We start from the raw sequence: 19,901 nt of genomic DNA on the forward strand, positions 1-19,901 counted from the left end.
ACAATCTTTTTTACCCCATGAACCAAAGAAGACCATATGAAATAGGAGCATGAGTAGATCATCTGCCCCTCGAACCTGTTCCGCCATTCAATAGGATCATGACTGATCTGACATTTCTGCCCTTTCCCCATAAACCTTGGTTGTAATCTATCTCAGCCTTAAATATACTCAAGGACTCTGGCCCCTTCGCTATCTGTGGCAAGGAATTCAAGAGACTCCTAAATCTCTTTAGAGAAGAAATTCTCTGTCATATGGTTAAACCTTCATTGTGCAAGTATCTCCTTCCTTAGAAATGAAGACCAAAAGTGTTCCAGATATGTCACCAAAGCTCTATTTAATTACAGCAAGGCTTGCTTAATTCTTATACTCCATTCTCCTTACAATAAAATTCAATACTCCATCCGCTTTCCTAATTGCTTGCTTTAGTTGGGTGCTGTTTTAATGTGTTCCATGTATGAGTAGCCCAAGTCTCTTTGAACTCAAATATTTTGAAATGTAATGTCTTTTAAAACTTAAGACTGCTTTTCTGTTCTTCCCATTAAGGTGAATAATTTCATACTCTCCAGGTTACATGCCATGTCCCATTTTGTATCTCCCTGGTTCTTCTCAGGAATTTTGCAGCAAATAGAAAATAAACTGCAGTGAGAGAGCTTAGGGTTAAAGCAAAGAGATTCTACTGTCAGGCAGATCAGACTAAACACATCTTATGTTTTTAGCAGCTTTTAACTTTTCATCTGATTGAAATCTCTTCAGTACAGGCTTTTTATGTTTGCTTTTTTTCAAATGTTAGGTGAGTAATGGTGAACACTTTCTCTATCTCTCTCTCTAACACAGGAGGTAATACATTATTCAGATCATGAAGCAAGACTGCAGCTAACTAACCTTGTGGAAGGGAAGTATATTTTTCACCTGAAAGTCACTGATGCAAATGGGGAGTCGGACACAGATAGCACCACTGTTGAAGTACGACCAGGTTAGATGATAGTGTGTTTGTGGACCAACACTGTTAACTGTGTGCTCTTCCTTGAATTCTATTTAAATCTCAGCCCCTGGGAACCAGCCACATATAGCCTCAGAACCCCTGGACCAGAAAAACTGACCTGTGACTTCATTCCTTATTGTTATCCAATGATAGCTACTGAAACTGTGCATGGACTTTGAGTGAGGAGCGGGAAGGAATCTGGCCAAAGTGTCTCAACATCTAGTTTTAAGACCAAAGACTTGGGAGCAGAACTGAACAATTTGGCCCATCATGTCTGCTCTGCCATCCAATGAGATGGTGGCTGATATGAGAATCTCCAATTGTACTTGCCTGCTTTTTAACATAATCCTTGACTCTTTTACTAATTAAAAATCTTTTAGTTACAGCCTTGAATCTATATAATGATCCAGCCTCAACAGCCACCTGCAGTAAAGAATTTCACAAATGTACTATCCTCGAGAAGGAAGTTCCTCCTCGCCTTTGTCCTAACTGGGCAACCCCTTCCTCTGAGACTATGCCCTGTAGTCCTAAGTTATTCTGCAAAGGGGCGCAGCCTTTCTGCATTCACTTTGTTCGCATCCTCCCCTACGAATCTTATCTCTTTCATTAATGTTGCCTTTTATTCTTCTAAATTCCAATGAGCACAGGCCCATTCTACTCATCCTCTCATAAGAGAGTTCCTCCATGCCTGGGATCAATTTCTCTGGATGGCCTCCGATGCCAGTATATCTTACCTTAGATAAAAGGTCCAAAATGATTCCCAGTATTCCAGGAGTGGTCTGACTCGTGCCTTGTGTAGTTCTGGCAACAATGAAGGAAAGTGGAATGTTTCCAAGTCAGGACAATGTATTACTTGGAGGAGTACTTGCAGCTGGTGGTGTTCTGATATATTTGTTGTCCTTGTCCTTCAAGGTGGAAGTGGTCATGGATTTGGAAGGTGAGTCAAAGGAGCCTTTGTGAATTTCTGCAATGCAACGTGTACTGAGTACAGACGCTGCTACTGAGCTTCAGTCGTGGATGGAGCGAATGTTTGTGCAAGTGGTTCCAATCAAGTGGGGTGTTTTGTTTAGATGGTGTCAAGTTTCTTTCGTGTTGTTGGAGCTGCATTCATCCAAGCAAGTGGGGAATATTCCATTACAATCCTGACTTGTGCCTTGTGAACAGGCTTTGGGGCTACGGGATTTATTTGCTACAGGATTGATAAACTTTGACCTGCTCTTGTAACCACTGCATTTGTACACCCAGTTGAGTCTCTGGTGAAAGGTAATCCTCAGTATGTTGATAATGGGGATTCAGTGATGAATGTCAAGGGACGGTGGTTAGATTGTCTCTTATTAGCGATGGTCATTGCCTGGCATTTGTGTGGCGTGAATGTTACTTTCAGCCCAAGCCTGGATATTGTCCATATGTTGCTGCATTTGAACATGGAAATTGAACATGTACTGTGGAATTATTGGTGAATCCCTCCTTATGACCTTATGTTGAGGGAAGGTCATTGATGAAGCAACTGGAGATGATCGGGCTGAGAACGTGACCCTGAGAAACTCCTGCAGAGATATCCTGGAGTTGAGATAACCGAACTCTAAACAACCACAACCATCTTCCTTTGTACCACGTATGGCTCCAACCAGGGGAGACCTTGCCTCCTGTTATATTGACTCCAGTGTTGCTAGAGCTTCATGATATCATATTTCCACAAATGTACTCTTAGTGTCAGGGGCAACGATTTTTTAAAAACGCATACTCCCGTTGGCTCTCATGCTATTCCATCCCAGGTTACCTTAGACCCACTCTAAGTGTTTACTTCATGACAAGCAAAAGTGGTTGGATGACGGGACAATTTTTTTTCTGACCTTATTGTTGATATTTTCGAGGATGTTTTTAGAAATTGCAGGAGAAAAGATTTGGATTTCAAGATTGTCCTCACTCTGGACAATGCACCAAACCATCCTCCCACCATTTGTGAGCTTTCTGAAAACATCAAAGTGCTATTTCTACTCTGAGCACGAACTCTCTCATTTCAATCCATGGACTGGGGACAATAGCAGCTTTTAAAACTTATTATTTAAGCTGTACATTCAGGAAACTGGTTGTAGCAACTGAGGGGGATAATGAGGACAGTGTCCTTCAATTTTGGAAGAGCTTTAACATTAAGAATGTTATTGACATCATTGTGGAGACCTGCGGTGATGTCAGGAAGGACTGCTTGCATAGAGTTTGGCAGAAGCTGCTCCCAGATTTTCTTCATAATTTTAAAGGCATTGAACTGTCAGAGGAGCTCCCTGCGATCAAACAACATTGTGTCACTTTTGCCAAGCCGTTTGGATTTGAAGAAGTGGGAGACTGATCTACAACAACTTGCTGCTGTGAGGGAAGTTGAAGCTGGAGATGAAGATGAAGAACTCCAGGATGCAGCCCCATGAGAACTCTCCACTTCTCTTTTGTCTTCGATCCTGAGGGAAGTTGAGAAACAGTTGCAGCTGTTAGAAGGCAATGACTACAGAGCAGAACGCAGCAGGATAGCAGTTTGTGGCATTAAGTTGTATCTGAGACCCTATGAACAACTTCTTCATGAAGGAAGAAAGATGGCAAAGCAGCAAAAACTAGATGTCCTTTTTAATCCAACCCCCAAGAGACAATCTGAGGACAATGAGCCACAGCCACCCACTTCTGGACTAAATATTTTCTTTTACCGTAACCCTGCACCCAGAACTGTACCTGAGAGTAATGATGATGCTGATGATGACCCTCAGCCCCTCTCTTAATACAGTACTGTAACTCAGCAAACTCAGAAACCGTTAAAGTGATACATTTATTGTATTATTTCATGAAACTATAAGATTTTAACATTTACTTAGACTGTGCTATCATCTGTGTTAGGCTAACTACTATTTTTGTTTCGATTTTTACTGATATTTTTGGTGGTTCGTCCCAACTCTGTTTTTCCCATAGGCCTCGTTATTTCTAAAGCAAGATTTTCTATAACATGAGGTTACACAAGAATGTAACTATCGTGTTATGTTAGAACAGACTAGTCTAGTGACAATGCCACTATGCTACTGCCTTTCACTGATTGTCAATGAAGTTAAATGTTGGTGTCTCTGTCAAGGCAAAGAAAGTCCTTGGGTAGCACTGAAATTGCACCAAGGTCTGAGATAAAGCTGGGGGGCATGGCATGTGCAGAACCAATTGCATTCCATGGATATAGAATGTTTGTTTCTTCTCAAAGATATCAATTTATATGGGAAATCACATTCCTTATTCTCCAATGTCTAACTTGATGCTTGTGTGCATGTGCCGACAGATCCTAGGAAGAATGACTTGGTGGAGCTGGTGCTCCAGGTCGGAGTGAGCAGTCTGACTGAGCAACAGAAGGATACTCTTGTGCGACAGCTGGCAGTGCTGCTTGGGGTGCTTGACACAGACATCAATGTCCAGAAGATTCAGGCACATTCCGATTCCAGGTAATAGGGCTCTTCCTTCAGGGACCATGCTTAGAATTTCCAGCATTATTTATTGTATGCACCTTTTAAAATTTGTTCTCAGCATGTGGGCATTGCTGGCATAGATGATGTTTGTCCCTCGTTACCCTGGTACAGTTCAGTGGCTTGGTTCGCCACTTTAGTTGGAAAATTAAATAGGTAACCACACTGCTACTGAATAGAAGTTACATATAAGCCAAAATGGATAAGGACACAAAGATTGCTCACACACCTTTCAGAAGAGAGCATACCACTATCTAAACAAGCAATGGCCATTATCATGATTTGCCTTCATAGTTAAGGATTCTCTTGGAAGGAGAGATCATAGTATGGTTGAATCTAGAATACAGATGGAGAGTGTGAAGGTAAAATCCAATACCAGGGTCCTCCCTTTTAAAAAAGGGAGACTACAATAGGATGAGGGAGGACTTGACTAAAGTAGATTGGAAACAAAGATTTTATGGTGGGGCAGTTGACAAGTGGTGGAGGACTTCCAAAGCAATTTTCCAAGTGCTCAGCAAAATTATATTCCAATGAAGAAGGACAGTAAGAAAAGGGGTAACCTGCCATCAGTGTATAAGGAAATAAGGACGGCTATCAAATTGAAAAAGAAAGCATGCAAAACAGCATGAAACCAGAAGATTGGGAAAACTTTAAAGGTCAACAGAAAACCACAAAAAGAGTTGTAGAGAAAAATAAGATAGAAGATGAGAAAAAACTAACACAGAATATAAAGACATAGCAAAAGTTTCTATTAATACATAAAATAAAAAAGAGTGGCTAAAGTAAACATTGGTCCTTTCGAGGATGAGAAGGGGCATGCAGTTATGGGGTATGATGAAATGGCTGAGGCATTGAATAAGTATTTTGTATTGGTCTTTGCAGTGGACGACACTAATAACATGCCAATAATTGACAAAAGATGAAAGTATTTGAGGACTTGGAAACAATCATTATTACAGAAGTAGTGTTGGGAAAGCTAATGGAGCTAAGGATAGACAAGTGTCCTGGCCCTGAGGGAATGCATCCCAGGATACTAAAAGTGATGGCGGGAGAAATAGTAGGTGCACTGATGGTAATTTTCCAAAATTCGCTGGTCACAGGGGCAGTCCCAGCAGATTGGAAAACAGCAAATGTGATGTCACTGTTTAAAAAGGGAGTTAGAAAAAGATGGGGAATTATAGACCGGTTAGCTTAACCTCTGTATTGGGGAAGATGCTTGAGTCTATTATCAAGGGAGAAATTGCAAGGCATCCCGATAGAAATTGTCCCATTGGGCTGACACAGCATGGGTTAATGAAGTCAGGTCATGTTTAACAAATCTTTTGGAATTTTATGAAGACATTTTGAGCAAGGTGGACAACGGGGACCCAGTGAATGTGGTTTACCTAGTTTTCCAAAATGATTTTGACAAGGTGCTGCACAAGAGGCTGCTGCATAAGATAAGGATGCATGGTGTTAGGGGTTAACTATTAGTATGGATAAAGGATTGGTTGACCAACTGGAAGCAAAGAGTGGGGATACGTAGTGCTGTTCTGATTGGCAATCAATGACTGTGGTGTACCTCAGGAATCGGAGCTGGGACTGCAATTATTCACAATTTATATAGATGATTTGGAGTTGGGGACCATATGTACGGTGTCAAAGTTTGCATATAACACTAAGATGAGTGGCAGAGCAAAATGTGCAGAGGACTGTGAAACTCTGCAGAGGAACATAGATACTTTGAGTAAGTGGGCAAAGGTCTGGCAGCTGGAATAGAATGTAAATAAATGTGAAGTCATCCATTTTAGTAGTAGTAACAGTAAAAGGTAGTATTACTTGAATGATAAAAAATTGCAGCATGCTGATATTCAGAGGGACCTGAGTGTCCTTGTCTATAAATCACAGAAGATTGGTCTGCAGGTACAACAAGTAATTAGGAAGGCAAATGGAATTGTTGTTAACTGTTCGAATATAGCAGCATCCCATAAACACACCCCTGGCAAAAGCAAATTCAGCAAAACAGATTTCTCTCATCTGTAATCTCCTCCAGTTCAAGAGAAAGGAGAAACCAAAAGCATGAATCTCGCAGCTGAGAGAAAACTCAGGCTTTTGCAGCAGCAGCAGGGACAGCTGTATCTAGCAGCTTCAAGTTCAAAAACACTAACTTCAACAACTGAAAGAAAAACTCAAACCCTGGGGGCTTTGTGAGCCTGATTCCACCCACTCATGCTTCTTTTGTCTTTTTTGTCTAATTTTACAAAAACCCAAAACTATTCACTGTCCTTTCCATGGAGCAGAGACCTTGGCACCTGTCTTCAAGAGAAACAGGACAGAACAAATCCCTCTTAAAGCACATTTTGACACAAAAGGTACAGCATTGGGATGATGGAGATACCATTCTATGAGCCCTGCCTCCTTCCAAGTCGAAGTCCCCAGCCAGGTGTTTCAGAAGACCAAGGTGTTTCAATCGAATCGATTCCATTCCATCCACTACCCTTCAACTTGCTGGTTTTTATCTGGCTTTTCACACTGGAACTGTGCCCCAGCTTGTTCACACTCAGGATTGAGTGTTAATATTTATGATGCTTTACAAATCCTAACCCTATTTGAAAAAGGCATGTGAAATGGTAAATCATTTCCAAACTCAGGGCATGATTCACTTAAATGATTGTGAATGCATTCTCTTGGGAATAATATACCTTATAGCCTTCCTTTGCTTTAAATACAGCAATGCATTGGGTTTGTGAACAGGAGTTTGTGTCTTGTAAATTGTCCTTTTGTTGTCTCTGGAGATTTGGTTGACAGACCCCTTTGATGATGAACAGCTTTGCCATTGTTTCAATTAAAATTTGTGGTAATAAATAAAGACTTTCTTCTGCGTGCTGGACATGACAAAACTACGTGTATTATGTCGTTGATTGATAGTTTTTTATTGTGCATCTCTGCAGTACATTATTGACGTTCTACGTTCAAGATGGGCAGCCGTACAGGGTGTCTAAAGGTGTGGATGTGGCCAGGAGTTTGCAGAAACAGCTCATGAGAGAGAAAGTGGATTTCCTGCTTTTTAAAACCCTGAGGATAGATACAGCTGGTGAGTTGCAATATCTTCAAAATTTACCTTGTTGAATGGTTCCACTTATAGAGGTCCCATTGTAAGACCAAAGTCTTATTTACAATCAAAATTGTTGTAAATTATATTGATAAAGTGTGTATAAGTAAATAACATTTCCTGAAGACTGGCTTAAATATGATATTAACTGTTGTTTCAATTAAGTCTGGTTTTATCTGGATGTATTGCTGTATGGGCGGCACGGTGGCACAGTGGTTAGCACTGCTGCCTCACAGCGCCAGAGACCCGGGTTCAATTCCCACCTCAGGCGACTGACTGTGTGGAGTTTGCACGTTCTCCCCGTGTCTGCGTGGGTTTCCTCCGGGTGCTCCGGTTTCCTCCCACACTCCAAAGATGTGCAGGTCAGGTGAATTGGCCATGCTAAATTGCCCGTAGTGTTAGGTAAGGGGTAGATGTAGATGTAGATGTAGGGGTATGGGTGGGTTATGCTTCGGCGGGGCGGTGTGGACTTGTTGGGCCGAAGGGCCTGTTTCCACACTGTAAGTAATCTAATCTAATCTAATCTAATCTAATCTAATCTAATTTGCCCATCAATTAATTAGCTTTGTCCCCATGTCCACAAAGGATTTTATTTGAGCAAATTGATAGTGGCTTCTGCTAGTTTCTTTTCTGCATATCTTGGATCTTCTTAGGCTTCCTGTCAACTTTTCTAATTACAAATCCTTGCATTTAAATCTATCTTTGAAAATACTTTAAAATGTTACTTTTATGGTGGGCATTAAATTTGACGATTATGTCATTTCATCAGTGGAGACACTGAATCACTACTTTCGGTAGGCAAAGTGGCAAGTTTTAATTAAAATACCAATTTTGGAATTTATAACAGAAATGTTAGCAAAACAATGTCCATTTTAAAGTGCCTTATGCACTTTGAAGGGCCTGAGGGTATGGGCCATCCTTTTCTAATGCTTTTTTATTTTCATAGGCATCTCCGTAATGAATGATTTAAGTCAACCTATTGGTTTGCAGAAAACAATCCTTTTTCCATACCAAATAAACAGTATGGGTGCTGGAAATCTGAAATAAAACAAAATGGTGGAAATGTATAGCAGATCAGGCAGGGTATACAGAGGAAGAAACTGAATTAGCATTTCAGGTCAATTATTAGTTTTCCTTTAACAAATTCATACTGAGTTTAACTTGTTAGCTGATACTTGTCCAAATCCCAAGTAAATTTGTTCCCAATTACTGTAGAAAGCTGAATTTAGAAATTATAAGGGAATTCCAGCTCCAATCCACTTTCACTCAACTACTAACATTAGGTGGATTGGCCTATAATTGATCATTGTAAGTGAAAGAGTGCTTGATAAAGGACTATTGTCACAAATGGTATTGCAGTTCACTGGTGCAATGATATATTGTGTGTTGAAGTTGTGAGATGAAGATTGAACTAATGGAGTCAATGCTTAGCAGGCAGATTAGTGGCACAGAATGAGAACTTGGCTGGAATCTTCTGGAGCCAACAGGGTTTTCAGTCTCTGGCTACAAAGCTGGCAACAATCCTGTATTGACTCTTTTTGAGAAGGTCGGCAACATCTTGTTGTACTCAGTATTGAACAGGATAGTGGTGACTTTTCCCAATACTAATAGATCCGAGGCTGGACGTGTGTGATGGTGGGGTGGGGGGCCACAGGATGAAATCCTTATATGGGCATTAATAGACTACCTGTCGGTCTCAATTGGCTCCAGCCCAGTTTTGCTTGGAGGAGCTAAAATAAAACAAAGGATAAAGCAATATGCCACAAATCTTAATGGCTATTTGCTTTGCTGCTAGAGGTCTGAGTAATTTGTCAGTCCATGCTCTGTAACACTACAACCTTGTTGTTTCTCATACAGTTCGTTCTGCTATAACACAAGTTTCTTCAATGCAAATTGGCTTTAATGCGATTGAAGAATTTAGACCATTATTTGTAGAACACTAACTTCCCTTACTTGTATTGGCTATAACATGATTCCGACTCCATTAATTTGAATGATGCAGCTATTGTGCAATTTTCCTATGACGCAAGATTGCATGAGAATGGAACCATCACATTATATCAGAACCGTCTGTATTCCATTGGTGTGGTCTGTCGCAATAGGAGATCCTCCAGGAATTATCTGGCTTCAAAACCTTGTACTTTCTAATCATGGGTTTCATTACACACATACTTAAGGATTTGTGGATGGCTTGTTCTGTTTGCAGTCTGCTTTCTGAAATGCTCAGGTCATGGGCACTGTGACCCATTCACTAAGCGTTGTGTCTGCTATGCATTCTGGATGGAGAATCTGATACAGCGTTACTTCGACGATGGAGAGAGCAACTGTGGTGAGTAGTTTCGCTTGAAAGTATGGGTGAGCGGTTATATATCTCTTGCTGAAAGCAGTCACATTTTGTCAAAGGATTTTGTCTTGCCCTCATATCAAAACATTTTGCAAGAATATAAATTCAGTTCTTATACATTTCATGAGGAGAGTGCTGATTGGTTGGCAAGCAGACTCTAGTAGAGACATAACCTTGGAGGATACACCTGTGAATGCTGATTGATAGTTAACAGCTAGGCTTTGTTTAAATTTGACTGATTAGTCAGGGAATTACCCTAATAAATAAAACTGCAAATGGCTGTCACCTCTTTTGTTAAGTTGAAATATCCTGATGAGTGCAAGATGAAGAGGTTTGACAAGATATCTTTTTTCAGCAAAGCTTATGTCCTGTACTTCATGTGGCATGGCAGTTGTGTGCTGAGTAACAATGTATCAGGCTATAAGTTCACTCGTCATGTGGAGCGTAAAAGGACAACCACCCAATGAATCGCCAGCATTTAGAATTTAGAGCTGATTATCTCCAATTTATGGGAACCAGAGGACACAATGTGAGCTGAACAAGATTGTCAACATATTGTCTAGATGAGTAACGTGTTCCCGTCAGGACAGCACACTTGAGGGTAGATTTTTGTACTTAACATCCAGGTGTTAATCGGGTCAGAGGCATCTAAACCTTTGCAAAACCCAACTGCTTTTGTTCCATTGATTACATTAGATTAGATTAGATTAGAATAGATTACTTACAGTGTGGAAACAGGCCCTTCGGCCCAACAAGTCCACACCGACCCACCAAAGCGCAACCCACCCAGACCCAAGGTGAAAATCTCCACTGATATCATAACAGTGAGCCTTCATTAATGGCTGTTAGTGCCACTGCAAGTTCAAACTAGAATGGATGTGGCTGGTTGATTTCTTCAACAGTTGGGCTTGGAGACCTCATTGAAATAACAAAGTGACAGGATTATTATGTTGCAATCCTCTGCTTAATGTGCTTAGAAAATAACCCTGCTTTTATCGGGAAACTCTGTTCAGATAAGACTGTCAATGCTTTAATTCCTATTCTATCAAACAACCCAGGCTGTCTCAGAGGTATCCGTTCTCACAGTGTTCATAGCTATTTATCAAAGGAATGAATGTGACATTCTATGTGACAATTTCTCATTATCAACTGGAATTTATTAGACAGTGGCCCATATTCCTGAGCTGAAGCAATGGTGTCTGGCCAAAGCTGTCAGAAATGCCTTCTCACATGGTGTCACAGAACACATTAGCTTCTTACGTGAATTACTGAGCTTTACATAAAATGCCGAAGAGAAATTTCAGGCAGATGTGTCAAGCATTAATTCACCGGTGTTGTGGAGTCATTTCAGTGTTGCGATGTTTCTGTCTGAATGATGAACATCTAATAGAACACTTGATCACATAACAGACATACTCAAAAGATACCACATGGGATTAAAGTGATTGTAGTAACTTGGGTACGTAATTTGCAAAGTGTTAGGCAACACAGAGTAATGATGTAAGGACATTTCTCTAGCTAAAAAGAGGTACAGAGTACAGCCCTCAGGGGTTGCCATCAGAAACATTGATTTTCTTATACATAAATTACCCAGATATAGGGAATTAAAATTTGAAATCTGTTGATAAAAATCATGAAGAGGATGGTAGCAGATTTCAATTTCAAGTCGATAAATGTGAAGTGAAACCCACTCTGAGAAGAACTACATGGAGAAGCAATATAATCTGCATTACTGCAGGTAACTGCATTATTACTTTACAACAATCCATTGCCTTATTATAATAATATCTAATAAAAGTGCAGGAACCTGCAGGTATATATTTACATGTTTACGGAGTTGGCAGGACCAGTCGATAAGGCAGCTAAGAAATTGTATGGGGTACTTGGCATTTTAAGTAGGGGGATTGAATATAAAGCTGAAAATCTTTTGCTGGAAAAGCGCAGCAGGTCAGGCAGTATCCAAGGAGCAGGAGAATCGACGTTTTGAGCATGAGCCCTTCTTCAGGAATGTCCTCACTTTCTCCTAGAAGATTTTAACCTACTGCGAATCTTCTTACAAGGATGCCTTCCTTGAAGAAGCTCTCTTCCACCTGCAGTCCTCACTTTCTCCTAGCGGATTGAATATAAAATCAAGAAAGCCATACCAAATCTTTGCAAATCCCTGGTTACACCTCTGCTACATTATTGTGTCCAGTTATGGGCATTGTGCTTTGATGATGTCAAAGCCTTGGAAAAAACACATGAGGATAACTCCTGGTATGACGGTGTTCAGATATATGTGGCGAGGCTGAAAATATGTAATTGCTGTCCTTAAAGCAGAGAAGGATTAAGTGGCAATTTCATGGCAATGTTCAAAACTATGAGATATTTTGGTAGAACAAGTAGGGAGAAATCGTTTCTCTAGTAGCTATGTTGGTAACAAAGGCCATTGTTTTAAAATCATTGTTAAATGTCTAGAGTGGAAATTAGACAAATTGATTTCACATTGAGTATTGCTAGGATCTGAAATGCCTTAGGTGGTATCAGATTCGTTAAGAGCTTTCCAAGAGCAATGGGATATTCCAGAACTGGAATAGTTTACAGAGTTTTGGTGAAAAGATTAGGCAGTGGAATTTTCAAAAACCTAACACAAATATAATGGCAGAATAATCTCCTTCTATGTTGTGTCACAACTCTCTTGTGTAGTGTGCTGGAAATCAAATCCCACTATTTCTGGAATCATCACAAATGTGAAAAGTTTATTACTAAATGGACCAATTTTACCCAACTATCTAATCCAAGTTAAATAATATGTATAGAATGTTTTATCCATTAACAAGAAAACAAGTATTTATGCTAATCTATAATTCTTTAACCTAAACTGTACCCCTTTCTTAATATTTGCATCCACATATAACAAACACAAAGACAAGAAACCAGTATTATGGATGGCAAAGGACAAAAATAGTCAGAAAAATGCAGTCCTCGGACCAGTACAGATCACAGACATCAATAAGGGTTTTCCTTTGGGTCCATGAGTTCCTTTCCACTCCCTGCTGATGGGGTTGTGAACACACCGATTCTCAATTGGTTGAGGGTGTTTTTACTCCTTTCAACAGGGAGTTTGCAGAGAAAGAAACTTAGGGGAAAGGTGAACTAGCTACAAGAGAGATTTTTTTTTAGATTAGATTACTTACAGTGTGGAAACAGGCCCTTCGGCCCAACAAGTCCACACCGCCCCGCCGAAGCGTAACCCACCCATACCCCTACATCTACATTTACCCCTTACCTAACACTATGGGCAATTTAGCATGGCCAATTCACCTGGCCTGCACATCTTTGGACTGTGGGAGGAAACCGGAGCACCCGGAGGAAACCCACGCAGACACGGGGAGAACGTGCAAACTCCACACAGTCAGTCGCCTGAGGCGGGAATTGAACCCGGGTCTCAGGCGCTGTGAGGCAGCAGTGCTAACCACTGTGCCACTGTGCCGCCCACATCTCCAGAGAGGGGAGAGAGAGAGAGAGGTGGATGCTTTCTCTTTGCAGGCCAGATGTTCCTGCTGTGGCCTCCTTCCCAGGAACAAACTAAAAGCGGTTGTTACTATTGCTAAGACCTTCCGCTTTACAACAACAGGTCACAATTGAAAAGCCAAATGACTCCTGATCTGAGCTACACCATTTTCTACACACTCAGCCTGAATTACTGTTTTGTTTATGGTACCCCCTTTGAACCAAAGATTTTTAGTTTTTGATTTCATTTATTATTGTCACATGTACCTAGGTACAGTGAAAAGTTTTGTTTTGCAGTACAGGCAGGTCATACCATATAATCTCTGATGTCTGTTTGGTCACTGGGTAAACTTGCACTTGGAACCACTGCCACAGACCAAAACCTTGTGATATAATCTGTATCTCTGTTCCAGCAATTCACACCTGAATTGCTTTCTGTCTTCTTTGTGGAATTCTTCAGCAATGAGAGTTGTCACAAGTTTTCTTTGGAGGATTGCTGTCCTCAGCTTTCAGTATTACCTCCTTTCTTTTGAGATACTAGTATTTTTGTCATGTTCATTCTGATGCTGTTAAATCTTCAGGTCCCACACTGTTCACATGTTACATGAGCTGCTAATCTTTTCGAACTTCAGGGATTCTTCAGGGTCTTATGTGCACTGCTGTGCATGAATAAGAAGAGTCATGTAAATAAGATGACATCTCTGCAGCTATTTATAGATTATAATAAGCCCTACATTACTACATTATTTTTCAGAATCTAGCCTTAGATCTGTCTCCCATAAGACTTTATTTTCCTACAAAGTCTTCATTGCTTAATTGCACTCAATTAAATATTAACTCTTTTAGATTCTTCCAGATCCATATGCAACGTGGCATAGTTCTGCATCAATAATTATCCCTTGACCAACATCAATAAAGGAATATTATCTGATGATGATCAGATTGATGTTCATGGGACCTTATGTGCAAATTAGCTATGATTCCTACATTTAAAATGATTCAATTTAAAATGTACTTCATTGGCTGTGAAGTGCTTTGGGATGTTCTGGGGTTGTGAAAGGTGATATATATGATATAAATATAAATGCAAATTTTTAAACGTGATTCAGCTGCTTTCATAAACTTTGTTCATTTTTCTGTTCACAGACTGGAGTGTGTTGTATGTGATTTTGTCAGTGTTTCTAATGATCATCATTATTGGCGGAATATGCTGGACATGTATCTGTTGCTGTAAGAGGTAGGCATACTGTACATGATGATGATGATGAACTTCTGCATCACTCATTAGGAACCATGAAGGAAAAGTAACACATTACTGGAACAACTTTCAATTTTGTGACACAAATTTCTTTTGCACCAGAAAGCGAACCAAAGTAAGGAAGAAAAACAAGTACACCATCTTAGACAACATGGATGATCAGGAACAAATGGCACTGAGGCCAAAATATGGTTAGTGCTGTATTTATAGCAATACCAAGATGTATAACCAGAAGAAACTCTTTGAATATGCATTTAGAAATCTTATTGCATTCTAAGTACTTTTGGTAGCTCACTTTACCTTCAAAGGTTATTAATCAGAGCAATGTTGAAATACCTCCAGATTACTGGAATGATAGTTATCCCACAGTGCCCTAGATAAATGTTCAGTAGTTCACTTTTAAAAAATAAAGTGTTTCTTCCATTTTTCTTCTTTATGGGAGCCCTTATGTAATATTTGTGATGTTATTTTTGCCCTTAAATCAAAAGGTTATGGGTTTAACTATGACTCCAAGGATTTGGCAAATAATCCAGGTTGATATTGTAATGCAGTACTGAGGTCTGTGCATTACTAGTGGTGCTGATATTGGATAAGATGCTAAAATAAGGCCTTGTCTCTCAGGTGGTTAAATTTCCTATGGTATTATTTCAAAGAGGAGCAGAGGGTTCTTCTTGGTGTCTTGACAAATATTTACCCCAAAACCTACATGACTTATAATGATCAGCTTTTTAAAATTACATTTCTGTTCATAATAATTTTGCTGTATTTCCTCCAAGTATGCCTACAGAGGTATTACAGTGATTGTAAGGAATTGTGAGGCATTGAGTTTATAGAAGTTGCTTTTTATTTGCAATGTTCTCATAGGATGATATGTTCAAAGTTTGGTAGGATTTATTGTAGCTCGGGTGCTCGTTGTTGTGGTTCTGTTCGCCGAGCTGGGAATCTGTGTTACAGACGTTTCGTCCCCTGTCTAGGTGACATCCTCGGTGCTTGGGAGCCTCATGTGAAGCGCTTCTGTGATGTTTCCTCCGGCATTTATAGTGTTTTCTACCTGCCGCTTCCAGTTGTCAGTTCCAGCTGTCCGCTGCAGTGGCCGGTATATTGGGTCCACCTGGCTGTTCTCTGTTTGGCTTGTCCTATAATAGTAGTGTTGTCCCAGTCGAACTCATGTTGCTTGTCATCTGAGTGTGTGGCTACTAAGGATAGCTGGTCACACCAACTAGCCACGAAACGACATGACCAGCTATCCTTAGTAGCCACACACGCAGATGACAAGCAACATGAGTTCGACTGGGACAACACTACTATTATAGGACAAGCCAAACAGAGAACAGCCAGGGAATTCCTAGAGGCATGGCACTTAACCACAGATTCAAATCAATAAGCACATCGACCTGGACCCAGTATACCGACCACTGCAGCAGACAGCTAGAACTGACAACCAGAAGTGGCAGGTACAAAACACTATAAATGCCGGAGGAAACAGCACAGAAGCACTTCACAGGAGGCTCCCAAGCACTGAGGATGTCACCTAGACAGGGGACGAAACGTCGGCAACACAAATTCCCAGCTCGGAGAACAGAACCACAACAACAGGATGATATGTGTTTGATCAAGATGCAAATACTAAAATGGAACAAAGTTGAGAGTTGTACCAGCTGTTGACTTTGCATTATGATTTTCCACTTCAGGTGTGAAACACAAAAGCACAGAACATAACTCAAGTCTGATGATATCTGAATCAGAATTTGACAGTGATCAGAACACACTCTTTAGCAGAGAAACCATCGAAGAGAACCATAAAGTTGTTGTGAACGGCTCACTTAAGAATGGAGTCTCCTTTAATTATCATCCCCAAAACAGATAAATTTGCTGAATTAGAGGATGCGGTCTACTTGTGGTGCACTTCTACTGTAGTGCAAAACTGGGTACACTTACCCTCTTGGAAATTATTAACGAGCATATAAAATCTTCTTTTCAAAATGTTGGTGTACTCTGGAAGAGGTTTTTTTTTCAGAAACTACTGAAGGAAACAATTTTTTCAGCTCTCGATTGTTCATCTTGGATGTCAACACCTTGACAGCAGAGAGGTTTGTTAGATATGAACTACTGAGGGACTTTGTATTTTCAGTTTCCTGCAGACTTATGTTTCTAGGAATTTCTGATAAGTCTGCAATGACATAGCGTATAAACGTGAGATAAGAGCAGCTCCAACTGTAAGAAAGGTCACGTGAATTATTTTCATGGAGTAATTTCTTCATGTGGAAATCCAAGTTGGTAATGAAAACTAGTAGAATGCATGAATGGTACATTTCATATCCTGATGCTAAATATTAAAGTTTTTAAAAACCAAAGGTTAATTCATAGGGAAACAAATGGATCTGGATATTACATTTAAATTCTCTTTCTCACAATATGAAAGCATCAGTCCCTATCTGTTTTGGTGCTGCAGTGCAGCAATATTGTTTCTTGTACAGTTAGCTGTGCAAATATGATTCTGTTTACATTTGGGAAATTTCCATAAATGAGAAACCCTTTTTTTTGTGACTAATTTTCAGTCTAATTGGCTCATTTGTATTTTGGTCCAATCAAAAGCAAAGTTGTAGGTAGAATTAGTAAAGCAAATTAAGTAATAGCTAGCTATGACAAATCGAGGTTGGAGCAATTAATTTAGAATGTACTTCCTCCAAACTCAAATACCTTTCTTAGCAATCCATAATCTATCAAAAGACTTGAGCATTGTATGCATTATCATGTTAATTCCAGTCTCATTCTTCACTGAGCCAGTTGAATACTTTTGAATTGCAGTCACTTGTATTGGATAGAGACCAGGCACCCCATATGTACACAGTGAGATTGATGAACAGATCATCTGTTTTGTGCTGTAGGTTTAAGGAAAGAGGGAAAATGATTAAATATTAGTTTCTAGATTGGGAAAGAAAAACTGAACCAACCTAAGTGCAAGAACATTTAATTTTGTCCTATTCCCACTAGTTGGTAACATTATCTTAGTCTTTCCAAGTAAAACAATTAATGGAGGAATTCAAAATGACAAGCGATCTGGGCAATAAAGAAAAATCCATTGGTGAAAGGGTCAGGAATCAGAGTACAATGATTTAAAATATTTTGCAAAACAACCAAAGGCAATTTAAGGACATATTTGTGAATTGAGTGGTTAGGACCTAGAATATGTTGTTAGAATGTGGTGGAGGCCCATCAAATGTTGGTTTTCAGAACGTAACTATTTGAAAAGATTTGCAGGGCTACAAGAAAAAGAGAGTTGCAACATTCCAGAAGAATGGGAAGAGCAACTCAATTGTGACACTATCTTTGTAACCATGCTGTCATTTGAAGATTATAAATAGTGTTTTGAGTAGAGCTAAACTGCAATTGAAATCTAGAATTCTTAGTCGAGTTTTTCTCATAGAGCCAGCATGGACACAGGGTTGAATGGCCTCCCTCTTTGTTATGATTATCCAGTCATTTGTAATTCTCCAAACACTCTGCTCAGCTACATTTTGTAGACAGGGCTGAAATGGGCCAACCACCATTAAAAGGGGCAATTTCCTCGGCAACCCCTTCTCTATCCTTCCTCCATGTAACACGCGATTGCCAATGCTGGTAATATCTGCCCCATATCCAGCGGCTTACAGGAAGTTATCAGTGGAATGGGTTTGCAAATTTTCTACTACAAAACCTGACATTATGCTAACTACAATAATTTCCAAAGTTACCTTTGCAAAGTGAAGTGCTTTTGTTTAGAAAACAATTTCCATCATTCCTATCAGATATTTTTCATCCTGTGTGCTCTAACACAATCCTGTCATGTATTGAATTTTATACCATAATACTTTTTGATTTATATGCTGGACAGAAGACTGACCACTTTGCAGTGTGGCTGTGTATGGAGTTACCATTAAATATCACTTCAGTTTTTTTATAAACATGATTTCTCTATTTGATGGACCAATCCTCTGAGTTGTTCCTCTTTTATGGGGTGGGGGGGCTAGGATGGTGCTTCAACTCCTGATGTCCCAGTTGGGTCCTGAGATATAGGTTCCATGATGAGCAAACCGCTGAGATTGGTCCTGAAATTCCACAGAAACCAAAACTAAACCCTGACATGTTACTGCTTCAAGTGGAGAGAGGGTGCAGGAGTGTCTGTGCTCTGGTTAGCTTCAACCCATCAGAAATCCTCTGTTGACGTGTTTATGAACTAGTCCACTTCAGCGATTAAATTTAACAATGGATGTCAGCCATGAAACTGTTGTTTCTACATTTTAGGATACACTATTTTTTTGAATGAAGTCAGGCCCAAATTTTGAATTAGAACTAATTACATTTGGTGCATTTTGTATTTTTCCTAATTAAGCTTTTTGTGAAGAAGTGTGGATGAATGTCTGTGCCATACATAACAGGCTAATAATTGTCTTGAGGACTAGTTTGTTTATTCCTGGATGAGATATAACCAATATACTTGAATGTGAAGTGCTACTGCACTATTTGTATTTGATTTTGGCTTTTTACCAGCTCTATCTTCTAAAACCTCTCAACAGAAAGAGAGGTTTTATAGCTTTGGCCATTTCAATAGCTCACATTATTGAAGAGTAGTGAGCCAACAGGTTAAAGTACCTAGATATTTCTGTTCAGTACATGTCAGTGAAAGAACTCCAAGGACAAAAAAAAAAGTACAGTCAACTCAAAATAACTTAATGTATTGCTATCTAACTTGCTGATTTATTCTTGCTTCTGTGTCGTGTAAGTGACAATAAATTTAATTGAATAGTTTAACCTGAACCATTTAGTGTGTCAGCGTTTTTTTTTCTGACATTTGGTGAGGCCAGAAATACAGTAGTGTTTTATACCTTCAACAGATTGGGAATCTGTATATGGATAAGCCATTAGCCTAGCCATACACTATCATAGGTTACTTATATATGTGTAATCCACTGGGAGCACAAGCTTATTTATGGTAATACTAACTTATTTTTAAAGAATACATGCCCAATCCATCTCCCTCTCAACTATACTTGGAGGTCTTATCTGCATAAACAAATTCAGGAACAAAGATATTTTTAAAGCATTCATAAGTCTTTCTCCTATAGGAGAAGGAGTACATCACAGAAGACCTTTATTTTGTGAAAGTAAATACTCTTTCCATTGCTGAATAATCCAAACTGGCAAAATGTCACTTTGTATGAATTCTTATAAAATCTATGAAATATCAGCTTGCATTATATAAACCTTTT

The 19,901-nt window shown here is 39.6% G+C and overlaps 1 protein-coding gene and 1 long non-coding RNA gene across 6 annotated transcripts in view; one reads left to right on the forward strand and one right to left on the reverse strand.

Annotated features, from left to right (window-relative positions):
- Nucleotides 1-19,449, forward strand: part of LOC140465091 (dyslexia-associated protein KIAA0319-like) — a 111,729-nt gene extending 92,280 nt beyond the window's left edge. For all 5 annotated transcript variants that reach the window (XM_072560964.1, XM_072560963.1, XM_072560959.1 and 2 more), the window contains exons 15-21: nucleotides 835-973; nucleotides 4,287-4,446; nucleotides 7,398-7,540; nucleotides 9,765-9,887; nucleotides 14,541-14,631; nucleotides 14,755-14,843; nucleotides 16,344-19,449. In XM_072560964.1, coding sequence (XP_072417065.1) covers nucleotides 835-973; nucleotides 4,287-4,446; nucleotides 7,398-7,540; nucleotides 9,765-9,887; nucleotides 14,541-14,631; nucleotides 14,755-14,843; nucleotides 16,344-16,519 — 921 coding nt within the window. In that variant the 3' untranslated portion in view covers nucleotides 16,520-19,449. The remainder of the gene's footprint in view (nucleotides 1-834; nucleotides 974-4,286; nucleotides 4,447-7,397; nucleotides 7,541-9,764; nucleotides 9,888-14,540; nucleotides 14,632-14,754; nucleotides 14,844-16,343) is intronic.
- LOC140465092 (uncharacterized) overlaps nucleotides 1-19,901 on the reverse strand; it is a 959,861-nt gene that overhangs the window by 698,718 nt on the left and 241,242 nt on the right. The window lies entirely within an intron of this gene.

The sequence above is a fragment of the Chiloscyllium punctatum genome, chromosome 41 (genome assembly GCF_047496795.1).
Source record: "Chiloscyllium punctatum isolate Juve2018m chromosome 41, sChiPun1.3, whole genome shotgun sequence".
Lineage (NCBI taxonomy): Eukaryota > Metazoa > Chordata > Chondrichthyes > Orectolobiformes > Hemiscylliidae > Chiloscyllium > Chiloscyllium punctatum.